The 16,042-nt window shown below is 39.5% G+C and overlaps 2 protein-coding genes across 10 annotated transcripts in view; one reads left to right on the top strand and one right to left on the bottom strand.

Moving 5' to 3' along the window:
* Positions 1 to 16,042, top strand: part of FAM189A1 (family with sequence similarity 189 member A1) — a 107,502-nt gene that overhangs the window by 86,543 nt on the left and 4,917 nt on the right. For 4 of the 7 annotated variants that reach the window (XM_042779655.1, XM_042779657.1, XM_033070307.2 and 1 more), the window contains 4 exons: positions 404 to 988; positions 4,909 to 4,983; positions 5,665 to 5,993; positions 6,376 to 8,581. In XM_042779655.1, the coding sequence (XP_042635589.1) occupies positions 404 to 988; positions 4,909 to 4,983; positions 5,665 to 5,993; positions 6,376 to 6,561 (1,175 nt within the window). In that variant the 3' untranslated portion in view covers positions 6,562 to 8,581. Of the gene's footprint in view, positions 1 to 403; positions 989 to 4,908; positions 4,984 to 5,664; positions 5,994 to 6,375; positions 8,582 to 15,275; positions 16,035 to 16,042 lie in introns of those variants that run through there. The other 3 variants (XR_006163037.1, XM_042779656.1, XM_042779658.1) reach the window with 3 other exon arrangements.
* Positions 8,048 to 16,042, bottom strand: part of APBA2 (amyloid beta precursor protein binding family A member 2) — an 89,861-nt gene continuing 81,866 nt past the window's right edge. For all 3 annotated transcript variants that reach the window (XM_033070303.2, XM_033070304.2, XM_033070302.2), the window contains 2 exons: positions 10,754 to 10,894; positions 8,048 to 9,288 (listed from right to left, as the gene is read on the bottom strand). In XM_033070303.2, coding sequence (XP_032926194.1) covers positions 9,217 to 9,288; positions 10,754 to 10,894 — 213 coding nt within the window. In that variant the 3' untranslated portion in view covers positions 8,048 to 9,216. The remainder of the gene's footprint in view (positions 9,289 to 10,753; positions 10,895 to 16,042) is intronic.

Genomic DNA, 16,042 nt, shown 5'->3' with positions numbered 1-16,042 from the left:
TGTCTCACTGTCAGCAACCATGGGCGGCTTCCTGATACCCACACTCCTTCTCCAAAGAGTAGTTTCCTCCATGCTTCCAGAAGCCTGAATAGAAAACTTGCTGCCTGAAGCACGGATGTTGGGGATGCAAGTAGATGAGTAGCAGTACATAGCCCGTTTATTTAAAGTTGAAATGTCAGTATCAAGAACAGCACAAAAATGTGTTTGCTGAAGGACACTAGAAAGAAGTAAATTACTTCAGTGTTTTTCCTTTGGTATTCTTCATCTGAGAGCTTTTGAGTTCCTATTGATAAAAGAACTTTCAGATTGCTAAATTTAAATCAGTCTACAGAACATGGGGAGAGAGAAGGTTGGGAGGGTGGACAAGAAGTTTTTATTTTTCTCTGAATCTCTTGTTTTTCAGTTTCTGTTGAGAGCACTTCTTTGATGGTCTCTGAGGCTGTTGATATCCCAGGCCATAGCTACTCTGAAGATTTTTGTTCGCTGGAAGTTCAAGGATCTCTCCACTCTGCAGATCTTTCTCCCTACTGCATAACCCCCAAGGAGGCTGCAGAGCAGAGCTGCAGTGCCCTGGATTGCCACACTCACTGCAGGTGTCACAGAACTCACTCAGAGCGCTTTCCTGATGAGGGTGACAGTTCCCACAGCCGAGCCTCTACAGACAGGTGTCGAGGACAGAAAAAGAACTGTGCCCACGGCAGGTCCTTGGACTGTTCCTCAGGGAATTACAGCCCCTCAGAAAGAGAACTGCAGAGATCTGCTCAAGAGAGCAGTGCCACACCGCCTTTGCAGCAAAAAAAGCCCTGCAGTGTGGACTTTAGCCAGCCTCCTGCCACTTTCCAGGCTCCCTGTTTTGGGCCTGCAAACACTTCACCATGTGCAGGTGGCCACGAGGCTGCTGTCCAGCAGCAGCACGATACCAAACACCCAGCCTCAAACATCGTCCGATCCTGCAGTGCCCCTGTGTCCTGTTCCTCTGCTTCTGAAGGTAGGTGTGGGGCCACAGGGCAGTGAATGTGGAGCAAATTACTAGTACTGATTTGAGCAGCAATTGGTGCTGCTGGAAATTATATCCAGCATTCCAAAGAGGGTTGTCTTAGGTGTGAAGGCTTTAGCTCCATGTATATTTTCTGAATTTGAATTTTTTTAAAAACGGAAATGGAAAAATTGACAGAGTGAAATTAATTTTAGCTCTTCTAAATTTGGCCATTCTTTCTGCACATTCAGAAAACCATGTGTTGAATAGCTGTTTCTATGTCTCTGTTGCTGTTCTTCTGAGAGGCTAAACTAAAAAGTACAATGGCAGCTGGGGTTTATTTAGGAAACTGTTACTGGAGCTGTCACGCTTGTTGTACAGCAGGATGTGTTTCCTCAAGGTGACACTGACATTGGCACTATTGGGGCATGTCAGAGGCAGTGACTGTGACTACTGACAATGAGGTGTGTGGTGAAAAGTTTTGAAGGACAAAGAAATGAACATGAGGCAGGTGACAAGATGATAAAGGAAAAGGAAACTGAAAGCTTTTGGCTGTAATGGATAAGTGTCTTCTGCTATGAATCTCCTTTTAGGTAAGTAGGGAAGAGGAGATGTCAGCTGAACAGTGTATCTTCCTAAAAATCTCCATGTTAGTGGAAAAGAAAAGGTTGATTTAGTAGAGAATAATAGCAGGAATGTGGAGCTGTCTAAACCATTTGAAAGGGATCTAAGCTGTTCAGAGAGATTCAGATGGATAACCCAGAGAAGTGGCTTGAAAGTAAAGATTAAAAACTTTTTAAAATGTCATGGGTTTGCTGCTACAGGATCTGTTCACCAGGCTTTCTAAGGGATCTAGGGGAAGAGTCATGTGACTAGCTCAGAGCAAAAGGAGACAAAATATTGAAATAACTGGTTTCATTTAGGATGATATTTTGGTTCTATTATACTTCTTGCAAATTTATAAATTTCAGGGACTTCATACTTAGCTCAATAATTGAATGTCTTTTACCTTCAGAAACGTAACCTCTGCATCTGGGCCGGGAAAAGTGAATCTTTAATCTAGAAGTCTGCATTTATTTTATGACATTTACTCTGCTAAGACATACATGCTATGAAGCTGCCATGCAGGCAGTAAATAGGAATTTCTGAATCCTTTCTGCGGCATGAAAGTCAAGAACAACCCTTTCTCTTCTGGATCAGGCTCTACAACTTTCCAGAACTGTGCTCCATGTGCTGGTTGAGCCGCGTTTGCCGTGGGCAGCCGTACCCACGTGTTCCAGCTGGCCCTGGACACCTGGTGGAACAGATGCTCTGCCTTCTTTTTTAATGTGTCCTAAATACATTCATCATCTCTTCTGGAGAAGTGGCATGGAGGGACATGACTGAGATGGGCATTACTGAGATGGAACTGGGCTTAGCAAGGATTGAAGAGGCAGAGAAAGTTCTAGAGATGCTGACACACAGGAGGGAGAGCAAGTGCAGTGACTCAGAGGGGCTGGGTGCTGACCTACTTTGCCATTTTTGGCTGCCTGCAGGAGACACTTCCTAATGAAATCCCTAAGGAAAGGATTGAGTTGAATCTTTAGTTAAGCCTAGATGTATTCTTTCATTCATATGTTTGGCAAATTGGTTTGCAAAGTTTTACTCTATGAAGGTTTACATAGCATCCCCTTCCCCTACTTTCTATTGAACCTGATTTGGAAATCATATATAGGTTAGGAGCCCAAGTCTAGTAACACATTCTGGCTGTTTGTAGCAGCCCTGAAGCTGTATTAAGTATTTTTCCTAAGCTGTATTTTTCCTAAGCTGTGATAAAGAGCTGAAGTTCATTACAGTCTTTGTAAGTTTAAAAAGGCATTTGATCTCGATTTTTCATGACTGACTGTTGATACTCACTGCAGAATTTTCAAATATACTCAAGGAATTGAATAATAGGAAAAGATAAACCAACCTCAACCAGCACACAAGTACTTGGGTTTTTTTCAGTAACATACACCTACTTCTAAAAATCGTCCTGGAGTAAAAGTGGACTTGAATTTATGAAATTTATGAATTTATGAAAGGCAGAGCTGTAACTACACATTGTTAATACTAACAACTGTGGGCTATGGAGAACTGAGGCTGGAAGAGCTTTAGCCTTGTTCACAAAAGGGAAATTATAGTGGTCAGATTGTAGCTGGGGCGTGGGTTCTTAAGACACTGCCTTTCTGCTCAAGAAAAAATTACTAATTTATCTTCATCTTCTGCCTTACTTCCAAGCCAATGTGAAGAGGTATAGAAGCACAACCTTGACATTTACTGTGTAGATTTTTGTGAAATGGATTTTGAATGTTACTGTGATTGCACTGCCCACAGTTTGGAGCATAAATTATTTGACATGGGGGTGGTGCATATGTGCAACAGGACAGTGACACAGCAGCAATGAGATCTAATGAATTACCAGTATTTTAGGCCAATAAAACACAATTCATTTGCTTCATGTACATCATGACCTGATGGGGTCTGTATGGTATACTCAAAATTCTGCCATTATAACTTTTAATTCTGAAAGTGAACTTGTTTGTTTTGAAATACCTGTCATTCCTAGTGGAGAAATTATAAATGAAGGTTTAGTTTAATAGCTGTCTTTATACTCACTATGTACTCCCTGAACAACATTAAAATGGTGGGTTCACATACTGCTGTCATAGTTCCCTCCTAAAAAAATTATTTTAAAGTTAATAGTTTGCACATATTTTCTCCCTTTTCCCTGTAAAGTTTATCATAGCAAAGGCGGGCAAAATCAACTCCTAGCACAGATGTTTATTACAATAAACTTCATTTATAATCAGCTATGTTAAACTATGTGGCTGTATCAGTTAAGTGCCTGAGTGATTACTGTAGTGCTTGTGTTCCAGATAATTCAGGGTCATGCCCAGTAGTGTAATTTTGACTTGCCACAAGTATGTTAAACAGTTTAGTAATGGATGGGAAGACAGAACCTCTGAAGTGTCTCCTCTTAATAACCATGCCATGATTCATGTGCTGGAGTACTTAAGCATAATAGAACAAATTAAAGACAGAATAGAAGCTGTGTCTCTTAATTTCTTACAGATTTTCTATGTTTACAGCATCTTACATTTGTTTCCTTCGTTTAATTATTCACTCTACCAGGGAGGATTATGCCAGCTTTTCATTATAAACAGTCCCTGGAGATGTGGAAGAAAGCCTCTCCTAAGCTACCTAGAAGTTCAAAATAATTTTCAATCTTGGAAACAGTTAAATAACCAAATGTGAGGGTTTATTCCATCTTTTCACAAATGAAAAGACTGCAGTGGTAGTTACTGTATAGTGTGATCTCATCATCATTGATCTTCATGCTGGAAACCCAAACTGTCATTAAATGGCATCCAAAGCTGTTCATAAATGCTTCATGAACACTTGTTATTGATTGGCTCAGCAGGTACCACCCTTCTCACCTACCCATCAATTTAAACAGTGGTGTGTTACATTTGTACTGAAAATAATGAGACTGTGTTAAAAAAGGAGGGGAAATATGGAATAAAAGTCTGGTTTTGTAAAAATGAGAGGGATTAATCTTTCACATTTTTCCCATGTAAATTCTGTCCACCCAAGAAATACAGAAAAGGGCTGAGGTCTGCCTCTAAAGGAAGCTTTCTGTAGTTTCAGCACTTAGGCCTGAAATATTCAGGATTACAGAGGAAATCATAAAGCATGAGCTCTGTCTTCCTATTTGTGTCTGTGTAATAACTCATAGGGGATTTCTGGGTGTAGTAGCTTCTCTTTATGAATGGGCATCTTGAAAGCATTATTTCTTCTGAGTAGTTTCATTCTGTAAAGGAGATAATAAAGGGTTCCAGTGCATTTTTCCTTGCTTTGGGCAGAGGACAGCAGGGGTTGACTTTGCTCTTTCTGTCTGCCTTTGGTTAAAGGTGATAATTGTGCCTGGACTTCTGTGTGCAGGCAGTGCCAAGATGCAGGATTATCTCCAGCTACAGGAGAAACAGGTGAGAATTGGTTTTCTAAAGCAGAAGATGGGTTTCCTTATTTTCTTCTAAAAATAATGAAACATATCTGAGAGAGAAATGAGCTTTGAAAAGTCTGGGGCAGAAAAGTCAGTTGACAGCATACATGTATAGTGTACAATGCTGATGGAACCTGCCTTGAATGAAAATAAATGCTGTGAATTAGGTCCTCTGGTCCTAATTCAGCATTTTTGCTTTGTGTGTGTTTCTCACTAATCTCTCTTGAATATGATTTCCAAGGCCTAGAAATAGGCAGAACTTTAGTCTTAAAGTTGGGGCAAAGGGCTGGGCCTAAAACTTCACGAGTTACATAACTTGTAAACTGTAGAAACACAGTGGGTTTCCTTATCATTAATGTCAACTGAAGTCCTTCAAGGTGATGATAACAAAAATGTGTGGTTTGCAAAGTGCTTTAAATACTCACCTACTCATTCTCAAGGCAGTCCTCCTTGGCCATGGGAAGGTCTTACTCCTGACCTTGGTTAAAATTACCCATTTTGTAGTGTTTCCTTGACTGCATGTTTTTGCTACACTTTAAACAAAACAGACATTTTATGACAAAGCAAAAACTTTGTGACAATATTTGTTTTGCCCTTTTTTTTCTTTTTTTTTCCTCTTTTTTTAAACTATTACCTTAAAGATATTCTTTCCACCTTTTTTTAGTTCCTGTCTCTGGTTCTCACATGGCTGCCTCTGCTTGCCAGCATTCTTTGAGCAGTTTCCTACTAACTGGACAACAGAGGGATACAAGGAAAATTGATCTGCACCTAAAGCCAAAAGCTTTTCACACAGTCTCAAAAGAGCGGCCACATTCCTTAGTGGACCTTAAAGCCTATAAAGACACTAAAATTTTAGTGGCAAAATTTTTGGAACATTCAAATTGTAATCTCCCTCCAGAAGTGCGTCACGTAGTGAACAGCATACGGTCAGTCATTAAATCTGATGAGAGACACATGGAAGAAGCCATCTTCAGTGCCAATATCATAGACCAGGTAGGCCACTGATGTTCTAAAGATGTTTCCAGTTTCCATAGACAAATATCTTATTTAAATGTTTTTGCAGTTTAAGTTCTTCAGACAATTCCTACAGAAGCTCTTTTTTAGTAACACGGCCTTGGAAATAATTTGTATTTATTGGGCAGCAATACAATTTACACTACAGTTCAGACAGAAAGCCTGGCTGTGCTTTCCAGGTGCTCAGTCCTGAGCCCTGACCAGCTGCAAGGACAGAAGCAGCAGGGGTTCTGGAGGGCTGCACCTCCTTAGGAAGAGTTTCAGTGTTAAACAGCTTCAATGAGATATTACTTTTAAATGAGAACTCTCCTTACCCTGTTTTCCCCATTTTTTCCTCCTCCATTCCTGTCTCTTTTCGCAGGTGATCACGAGTTCCCAGCAGAATGTGAACAGCTGCAGGAAGCGGCTGCAGGAGGATCTGCACCTGCAGAGCTGCGGCGCTCTGAGCTCGGCCGCTGCCCTCGCGCGCCAGCCCCGGCTCAGCCGCGCTTCGGAGCGGGAGAGGCCGCACAGTTTAATCGGAGTCTGCCGGGAGACCATCCTTTGAGAGGATCCACAGGTATGTCCTTGCAGCAGAGACACTTGTGGAAGAAACCAGGACTGGGAGAAATACAAGTAGTGGATGACTTTAAAAGGAAAAAGTGTCTTCCTTTGGAATTCCACTTTTTTCCCCACAGCAGGATGAGAACAGCTGTTTTTCTGAATGTAAAATTCAGCCTTGATTTTTGCAAACTTTTAATTAATTTATTAGTTAAGTCATAACAAGTGTTTTCCCAACCAGAAATGCATTTATTTCACTGTACTTACAGAAATGCTACTGATGTTGCCCAGCATTTCTTGAAAACCATTGCAAACCGACCAGAGACTGGCTGTACAACTTAAAAGTTGTATTTATTTAATGTACCTCAAAGTGTTTTAACTATCGTCAGTGTTTTAATAAAAAAGTATTTCTGGACTTTGCCTTTTCCACAACTGATTTGGATCCAAACACAAGGGTGATTTATACACACATACAGTGCTGCTTCAAATCCATTTCCAGTGTCTTTCATTCCAGACTGATCTGACCAATTAAAACTGCTCCTCCCTCCCAGTGCTGCCCTTTCAAACTCCAGTATTGCCTACAGTGTGGTTTATTCCTGCTTTGTTCTGAATGTTCACTACTTCCTGCAGTAGTGTGAGTGACCAAGAACTGGTGTTTAATCCCCTGCAGTGTGTGACCAAAAGATTAGGGAAGAAGACTGAAATTCTGCATTTCCAAAAAGCATCTTTCACAATTTTTTTACAAACACCAACTGATAGGAAGTTAGAGGAATTTTTATCTAGCAGAGCCTTGAATATTTTCGAAAAGAATTGTTACTCCAATTCATAGTTTTGACAATTTTATTACTAAAACATGTTATTGTGGTTCTGCTGTGTTTATGATTTATTTAACATTGATTTTTAAAAAAATATCAAAAAGTAAATATTGACACTGATTTCATTACCAGCATAAACACAGGTCTGCCAGCAACATCTTCCAGTACAAGCTTCATCCTGGCTCTTTCAGAGGAAATTGGAAAGGCCTTAAATAGAAGGTTCTCATAAAGAACCTACCACAGGTTGATGTTTCGGGGATTTTATTTTTTTGCAGCAGTGCTTGTCAGTAGCCTTAGTTTCCTTTTGAGGTTTAATCATACACTGGTTTCATTTGTGTCACTCTGAGCTGGGCAGACATCCTGTGAAAAGGTCACAAAGGAATGTAGCTGAAGATGGGTAGTTTAAGTTTTACAGATTCATCCATTTTAATGTATTTTAATTATAGCATGCTTCTGTATTGATGTGAAGTTACAGTGACATCCAGTGGCAACAAGGTGTACTAATTGAAAGCGTTTACTCAAGATCATAATGATACACAAATTCCTAATTCAAGAGAATATTTCCTTTTTAAAAAATAATCTGTGACCTTTGCAACTGCACTTAGATGAAGAATTAAATGATCTTCTACTTGGAATTTTTTTCTATGTAAAGTTACACGACAAACAAAATCAGCAAGCTTCCTTTCTTATTTCAGATTTATTAGTGATAGGTTAATTCTTTCCTAAGGACAGTTGCATGCAACACTACTCCTTGAAGTACAGTCATCTAAAGCTCTTTAGGTACTGCATGGTAAGGCTTCTTAAGTCACAGTGTATTTTCTTCAAGGCCTTGGCCAAAAGAAAAAAATTAGACGAAGTTACACCAATTAACATTTATCTCATAAGGAATACAACTTTACTACTAGGTTTTTTATCTACACACATTCTAATACTGTTAATGGTGCTAGGTTATTTGTCAAAACAATTTACATTCAGAACACATTGCCTTAGGAATAAGAATGCTTTATAAAAGAAACAGGTAAGCATGGCTTTCCCATTTTGAGCTAATATGAACAAAATGTTAATATGCGAAAATTAAAGAAAAAAAACCCCAGCCCAACACATACATTATACAACCTGTGCAATAAGTTATCCATGAAATAACTCTGTTAAATCATAAAAATCACAAGCATTAAAAATAAATATGTATCTAAATAAATATTTTGATTTTAATCTTGTGGCAATTATTCTTTATTTAGCATATGAAACACTTGTTACATGTTTATGTTCACACCTTGCCAGACAGGTTACACTTGTCATAACAATACCAAGTACTACAGTGGTTTTCTTTACAGTAGAATCTAAAAGTTTGAACTGCACACATTCCTTTCCACTGAAATACCATTGATTCAGCACCAGTTTTAAAATTATGCAAAGTCATCAGTATTGGACCACTTTATGGGACTGGGATTTTTTTTGAGGCAGCCAGAACTTTTTCTAATTGCTTCTCTTTGCCATTTCCTGCAGTCTCATTCATCAAATATTCACATTCACTGTGTTATCAAACAAGACAGACATACATCACTCCACATAAAGGTTACAAATAAATATGTTTTAAGTTCTATGAGAAAAGAGTTTAGAAGATGTTCAAAATACTTAAATGTTTATGAAGATTTTTGTCAGTGATTATTGTCCTTGACCAGCCTTCTCAACACTTTTTGTCAAAGAAATAGAAAGGAAGGAGAGAAAAGGCAGAGACACCTGTCTGTTCCTTGTTCTGGAGTCCTCAGATCAGCTTCCAAGCCTTTCATTCATACAAAATACAAAATTCTCTTCAGCTAGGACAGCTTCAGCTTGGATGGAAGATGTTAGATATACAGGGGAGTCTCTTGACCTGTTAGAAGCCTGAACATGGCAGCTGGCATAGTCTTCATGTGAATCTGTCAAGTGATTACACAGACATTAATAGAGCTGGTACCAGTTTAAAACAATCCAGAAGGCCCCATCTGTCTCTCCCTGTGGTCAAAGTGCATTTTTTGTCGTGGCTTCTATACATTTGTTACTACAGTTTCTAGTTCAAAGTTCTCTGGCTTTAAAATGTTGGTTTGCTGTCTTTGCTTTTTCTTGTGTAGTTTGGCATTTTTTGTTTGGTTTGGTTTTGTTTTTTAATTATTTATTAAGGACAATTACATGATGTCACATCATACAGTTTTAAAAGCCACTTAAGCACTTTCTGTTGATACACCCTACTCCAATTACAGTAAAATTTGCAGATGTTAAATAAGAAGTAGCACAAACCTCCCTCAAAATTCATTCTGCTGTTCCGGTGTTAACAGATAATAAGATTTGTATTGTATCTTCCTTCTCTGGGGAATGCCATTTCATGTTTTTACCTAATTACAGTGTGATCTCAACACAAAAATTGGACTTTGCACCTGAAGTTTCAATGCTAATCAAGAGTTTGGTGGAACAGTTTCTGCAATGGCTAATGTACTTAAATTCTCTCCTCAAGGAGTACTGGGACTCCACTCCCCAGTGCCAGAGAGATTTCACAGACTGACAGAGTCCAAGGCTCAGGTAATCAGGGCTCCACCAGAACTATACTTACAGCTCTAAATACCTATTGGACAACAGAAGAGGAAGGAAGGGAAACTTTACTGAGTGATAATACAGACCCTCACCAGCTGCCTTGGTATCTTATCTTCATGCTGTAAAGAAAAGTTCATGCTATATTCCTATGTTAGGTGAAAAGTTACACAGCAAAGATGGACCATAAAGGCATGGAGGGGCTGTTGTGATCTACAGCTTTGCTGGTGACAAAGTGCAAGTACTCTGATTGGCAAGTATCATTTTCCAGAAGGAAACCAACTGTCTTTGATTTTTGTCAGAGGAACTGGTGGGAGATCTGACCAGGGTTCTGTATTAGACTGCCATTAAATTCAAGAGGGATTTTGAAAAACTGGACAATCTTGCTTATTCATTGCTGGTCTCTCTAGAAGTACTGGAGAGAGGTCTCTTAACTTATTCGCAAGGTAAGTTGGAAATAAAATTATTATAATGTATATCAATTTGCATTTCTCAGACACGGTAATTAATTTCTATGGCAGATGCTGTGGTGATAAGCCAAGAGACATTTTCACAGCCAACAAACCTGAGTGATTTTTTTCCTTTAATCACTTAATTTAAATCAGACAGTAGGTTGAAGGTACAGAATTATGCCAGGAACTATTAAAAATGAATTAAAAAATGCAGTGAATGTGCATCATTAGTTGTTAATTGTTTCTTATTAGTGCCAAACTCAATGTACTGAATTGGTGGTTTTAATGCTGTATTGACACTCTCTTCAACTGAAACATACATTTTTTCAACTATTGTACTTTCTTGATGAAGACTTTTTTTCCTTACCTCTCCCACTGAATTAGACAATGCTTGTACTATCTTCTCATGAGCAGTAGCCACGACGCTCTGCCCATTGATCTCGATAATCCGATGTCCCACTCTTACCCCTCCCCTCTCTGCTATTCCGCCTCGCATCAAGCTGCAAATCTGCCAAGAGAAAGCAATGTTTAGTGAAGTTTAGAAATACCATAGTGCAGCACTTACTGGGATTTAATGTGTAATAATGAGTGGTGACACTGTAAGGATTCCAGAAGATGCTTGTAGAAAGTATTAATCAATGAGTTTTTATAAGCTGCTCTAGCGGTTTGTTAGAGAGGGGTTTTTCTGAGATTTCTGCCTATTATAATTTTCATCTTCAGTCTCCAACTGGGAACATGAAAATATCTTTGACAGTGATACAGGTTGTAGCCACACAGAAGTGGAGAGTGGGGAAGAGAGATTTATCTGCTTTTGGGACACAACTTCGTGCACCCCTGCAGAAGAGGAGGGGGCTCTGCTCTCCAGGGTCTCAGCTTCCCTCCATGTTCAGTGCTGCTGACCACAGACAGCTCAGAATGAAGAAGGCAAGTTAAGCCACTCTTCTTTAACTGGCAGCTCAGGTTTCAGTAAAGAAGCAGGCACAGGTTTTGAATGTTATGACCCCTACAGTAGGGTAATAATTCTACAAGAACTACATTCAGCACGGAGTCTCAGCAGACATTGCTACCCGAAGTATTCTGAGGTTGCAAGGTGTAGAGTACAGGCAGAAAGAGAAATCTCAATCCAGTGTGGGATTTGAAAAGGTTTCCTCCTTAGCAACAGTATCTGTGCTGCAAGGGGGATCCTCCCTGGCAGACTAGGCTGCTGTGCACTAGATAGAAATCGCTCATAAATTATTTCAAAAGACTGAGCCCATGAATCACACAAGGCAGATAATGTACAGCTTGAATCTCTGGAACTAAGCAGACTTTGGGAGTGTTGGGATTTACCTTTTGTTTACTGAGAAAAACCAATTCTTGGAGGAAAAGAAATGAGTACTGGAGCATTGGCAAATGCCTGTTTCTGCAGTTAATGTCAATGGTTAGAATGATACACCAAGAATCATTATTTGCTGCAATGTGGTGATGAGCTAAACACAAGTGTGATATGATGTGGCTTGTACCCCAGTGAGTTTGTAATCTAATTCAGAAGCACAGTATGTGGGGAGATGGCCAGTCTGGAATACGTTGAAGGTAAAACTTTGTCTGTAGTTGACTGGAATCTTTTCCTGTGTGGCACTAGCAGCTTCCTTTAAACTCCTCTCCACAAATAACAATGCTATAAAAAAAGAAATCTCTTCTCAGTCAAAGTTCAGATTGTTTCATATGAGGAGTGAGACTATGTCATTATTCTTTGTTTATAAAAGGCCTTTCTCAGCTTTCAGGTAAAAAACCAAAAAACAACACATTTCTTCTGCAGTGAGATTTATCTACTTCCATCATGCTCTCTCCAGTGGCTGAGTGTTACCTCCTGTGGTCCTTGAAGTACTTCTGATGGGCCTCAATGGAAAGGAACACTTATCACTTCCCAGAATTGTGTATTGAATTTCAGTCACGTACAATATATTGTTGTGCAGGTAGTCTACCTTCTAATCACACAGCTCACAAGATAAGCTGTACTACACAGATCTCTTTTTACAGAAAGCTTCCCAATTCAACTCACTGTTGGAATAAGTTTGCTCCTTGCTGTTGGGGAGCAGTAATCAGAAAGGACAAAAAGCAGCATGTACCAAAAGAAACCTGTAAATACATTTTCCGTGGTGAAAAGGAAAATAGAGAGACAGTACAGCTGAAATAAAAGCTTTTGGAACAAACAGAAATGTGATCCCTCACCCCACCAGCATAAAGAAAAATATAATGGCTTGCATATCTATCCAGAGCCCTTTTCACTGTGTGGGTCTCAAAGCACTTTTAGCCCTTTTAATACCATCAGTGAGTTTCTCCTTTCTAACAGCCCCAGACATAGAAAGTGGTCTCTTCATTCAGGAATCCCTCTCCAGGGAAGGTATGCTCCTTTTGTGAGCATTGTTTTAATGAGGTAGGAAGAGAAACAGACACAGGCTGAGTGGCTCTGCCCAAGCCCCCAGACACTGCTATGCCAGAAACAGAACACACAGAGAAAAAAATATTCTGCATTTACACCACACATTTAGTCAGTTCTGTATTTGCAAGGGCTGACTCAAAGCAGCCTTAAGAATTTTGTCTCCAGCCAGTAGAGCTATGACAGCTGAAGCTGGCGAGTTTGAACATAGCAGTATCTCTAAGTAAATATGATTTTATTCAGCCAGGACTCTTTAACCTGTTGTATTTGTTGAATATGGCAACAGCTATCATAATATTAAATAAAGCAAGACAGATCTGATTCTTGTAAGCAAGAGTCTATATTCTATTAACTCTGTAAACTGAAAGGGAAAAAATAAGAAAAAAAGAAAAGGTGTAAACCACGCTGGTTCAATCCACTCCACTGTGAAAGGTTTGCAGTGCCTTAGACGAGCTGCAGCACATCATGTGTGAAACTTCAGTAGCTTCACAATCAGTTTTATTGCAACTGTCCATAGACTAGCAAAGCATTAAGTATAAAATACTACCAGACAAACTTTATTCTGTGTAAATGCCTTAATCATAACCTGTTAAAACCAGAATTCTCCTCATCTCACTTGTTTATTACTGTTGAAACCTTGTAAATTTTTTGCCAGTTTAAATGACAGTAAACAAAGGCAGGAAAGAAAGGATAAAATGTTCTGTAAAGTTTTACAGTATTTTTAGATAGCTTATAAATAGAGTTCTCAGAGAAAGTGAGATCTAGACTAAGTGGTGTTTTATCAGCAGTAAAACCATAATTGGTAATACACTGATTTTTTTTCATCATCTAGAAAAAAAATATTGTGATACACAAGGACCAAATATAGAAAACAAGAACGTGATACATAAGGACCATTTGTACTTAAATAACATAATTTTAAAAGAACTGTAGCATAATGACTTTCAGAAGATGGCTGATAGGCCATCTAATGCTCACCTCCCATCGTACAACATTCATACTTATTACATATGTATGCACAACATCCTTTTTTTCAGCTGCAGCAGTGTAGTATCTGCATCTGCCCAACACCCTGTGCAGGCAAACCCAGCTCAGAAGGTGCTTTTGTGTGACCAGAAGCTATTCTGTGTGTTTATGGGCTATTCCCACTATAATGGCTGTGCATCCTGCACAGATGAGATAGGCAGGGTGAAAAAGAACCACTGCAAAGCTGCTATCAGAGGATGCACAGAAATTAGGCCCAGCTACATGGATAATGAGGTAATGGCCTACCAGACAGAGACATTTAATATCTGTTCTGACAAGCCATTTGTTTCTTTACTGTGCTAATGCTGAGCCAACAAAGAATAACAATATTACTTCTGGATCCTATCATAATTTGTAACAATTGCTGGCAATTACAAAACTACTATTAAAGAGTACAGCAACGAACTACCAGAGAGACATATTTTGCAGTCATATTTTCAAATGTTGAGAGAGTTTTTCAGAGGAAAGGATTTTACAGGCCCAGAGGTTTGTCTCCATAGCAGCCAAACAAAAGATTTCAGTCTCATAATTTTGTTCACTGGCTTTCATATTCAAACAGCCTTTTCATAAATGAAATGCACTGCTAGGCTTTTGTTTTGTTTTTCCTATATAAAAAGGATTTTTTTTGCTGAATTTGGTGAATTTATATTTGATGTCATTCGAATGTTGTTCATTTAACTGGAACAAACGATGTATCCGCCAGCGTGGTGACAAGTGGCCGGTAGATGGAGGGAGCACACTGTGACAGGAAACAAGCAGAGCCTGCAGAATTTACTAAAGTGAGGCTCCAGTCATGTTGGAGATGATCAGCAGGGACAGATGAATAAATAGGTTATCACACAGACTCCTTGTCCATGTGAGGGCATGGGATGCTCCTAATCACCTTGTCCTGATTCTTTTCCCTAGCCCTGATGCCACCCTCACCAAAGCTGTGAATGGGGCTCCTGAAAACTTGATAATCACACCACAGTGATGCTTACAGGTCCTTAAATGTATTCCCTTCTTTTGATCCTGCACCAGTGGAATATACAAGATTTACAAGGGTGAGCCGTTAGGAAAGAGATCAGTGCCTCAAACAGGGCACCCTCTGTGAGAGCAGGTGAAACTAATCCTGGGGTAGGAATCACTTTAGAGTGCATCCAGCTGGGCAGTGCAGCAGTGTCCTTTATATGTGATCTTAGGTAGGCACGTTTAAAACTTGGGTGGAGTAGTAACTAAGAGATGGCCAGGAGAGCTGCAAACTCACTCCACCTGAGCCACCTGTTTGCTGAAATGCAGGAAGGCCCATGAACCACATCCTACCTGCTGCTCTTCCCACTCTTCAGGGGGTGGCCAACAGAGATCTGGCAAGTTCAACTGATGCGTTTCACAAAACAGGGGACAGAGCCTACACCCTTTGTGATATGGTTTTCTATGTGAGCAGCCTGATTATTTTTTTTCCTAGACTGGAGGAAGAGGAAATGGTGATGGTCCTGCACTACAGCCAGTCTCTAGTGCCCCCAGAAAGGCCAGTGACTGCCTGAGCTAGTTGTGTGGGAGTTTGCTTTGGAAAGGTATCAGAGAATGGCTTGGGAAGGAAGAACTGCGAGAAGAGGACCCTGAGATGCCTGGGGTAAGTGTTCCCTGCCACATTTGTTCTCCCCTTTGCTGCTGTTATGACAGGGAAGCTGCAGCACACAGAGAAGGGGTACCTGGGCCACAAGCTATATAATTGCTTTGTAATGAGAAGTTTCGGTTTTACAGGAGTTTAGTTTCAATAAGAGGAGGTCACAATTATATTCCCTGGCCTACTACCATGTGATCTATGTAAATTATGCACAGCAGAAGAAAAATTAAAAGTCTTAGTGAGTGTGTAATGAAATTTTTAAAATTTCAGGAACAGAATCAGATCTAAGATTGAAGTGCTAGAATTGTTGAAACCTTTTACAGAATAACTTTTCTTTGCAACTCTGGCACTAATGATCATGTTTTACATGATCAGGCTATTGAACCAAACAATCTGGGCTATAAATCTTTTTGCTGTATTACATCCAAAAATCCCTCAGGAATTTCTCCCAGTGTCATCTATCTGCATTATACTACCTTATACACTATAAGGTTTTAATGAACACTAGAAAAAGTGAGGTTATGCAAGATTATTTCAGTACTTCCATATATTTTTTTAAGAATTAAAAACAAAATGTAAAGGGGAAACCCCAAAACAATCAATGA

This window comes from Catharus ustulatus, chromosome 12 (genome assembly GCF_009819885.2).
Source record: "Catharus ustulatus isolate bCatUst1 chromosome 12, bCatUst1.pri.v2, whole genome shotgun sequence".
In the NCBI taxonomy this organism is placed as follows: Eukaryota; Metazoa; Chordata; class Aves; order Passeriformes; family Turdidae; genus Catharus; species Catharus ustulatus.
This window is presented reverse-complemented; position numbering and strand designations above follow the sequence as displayed.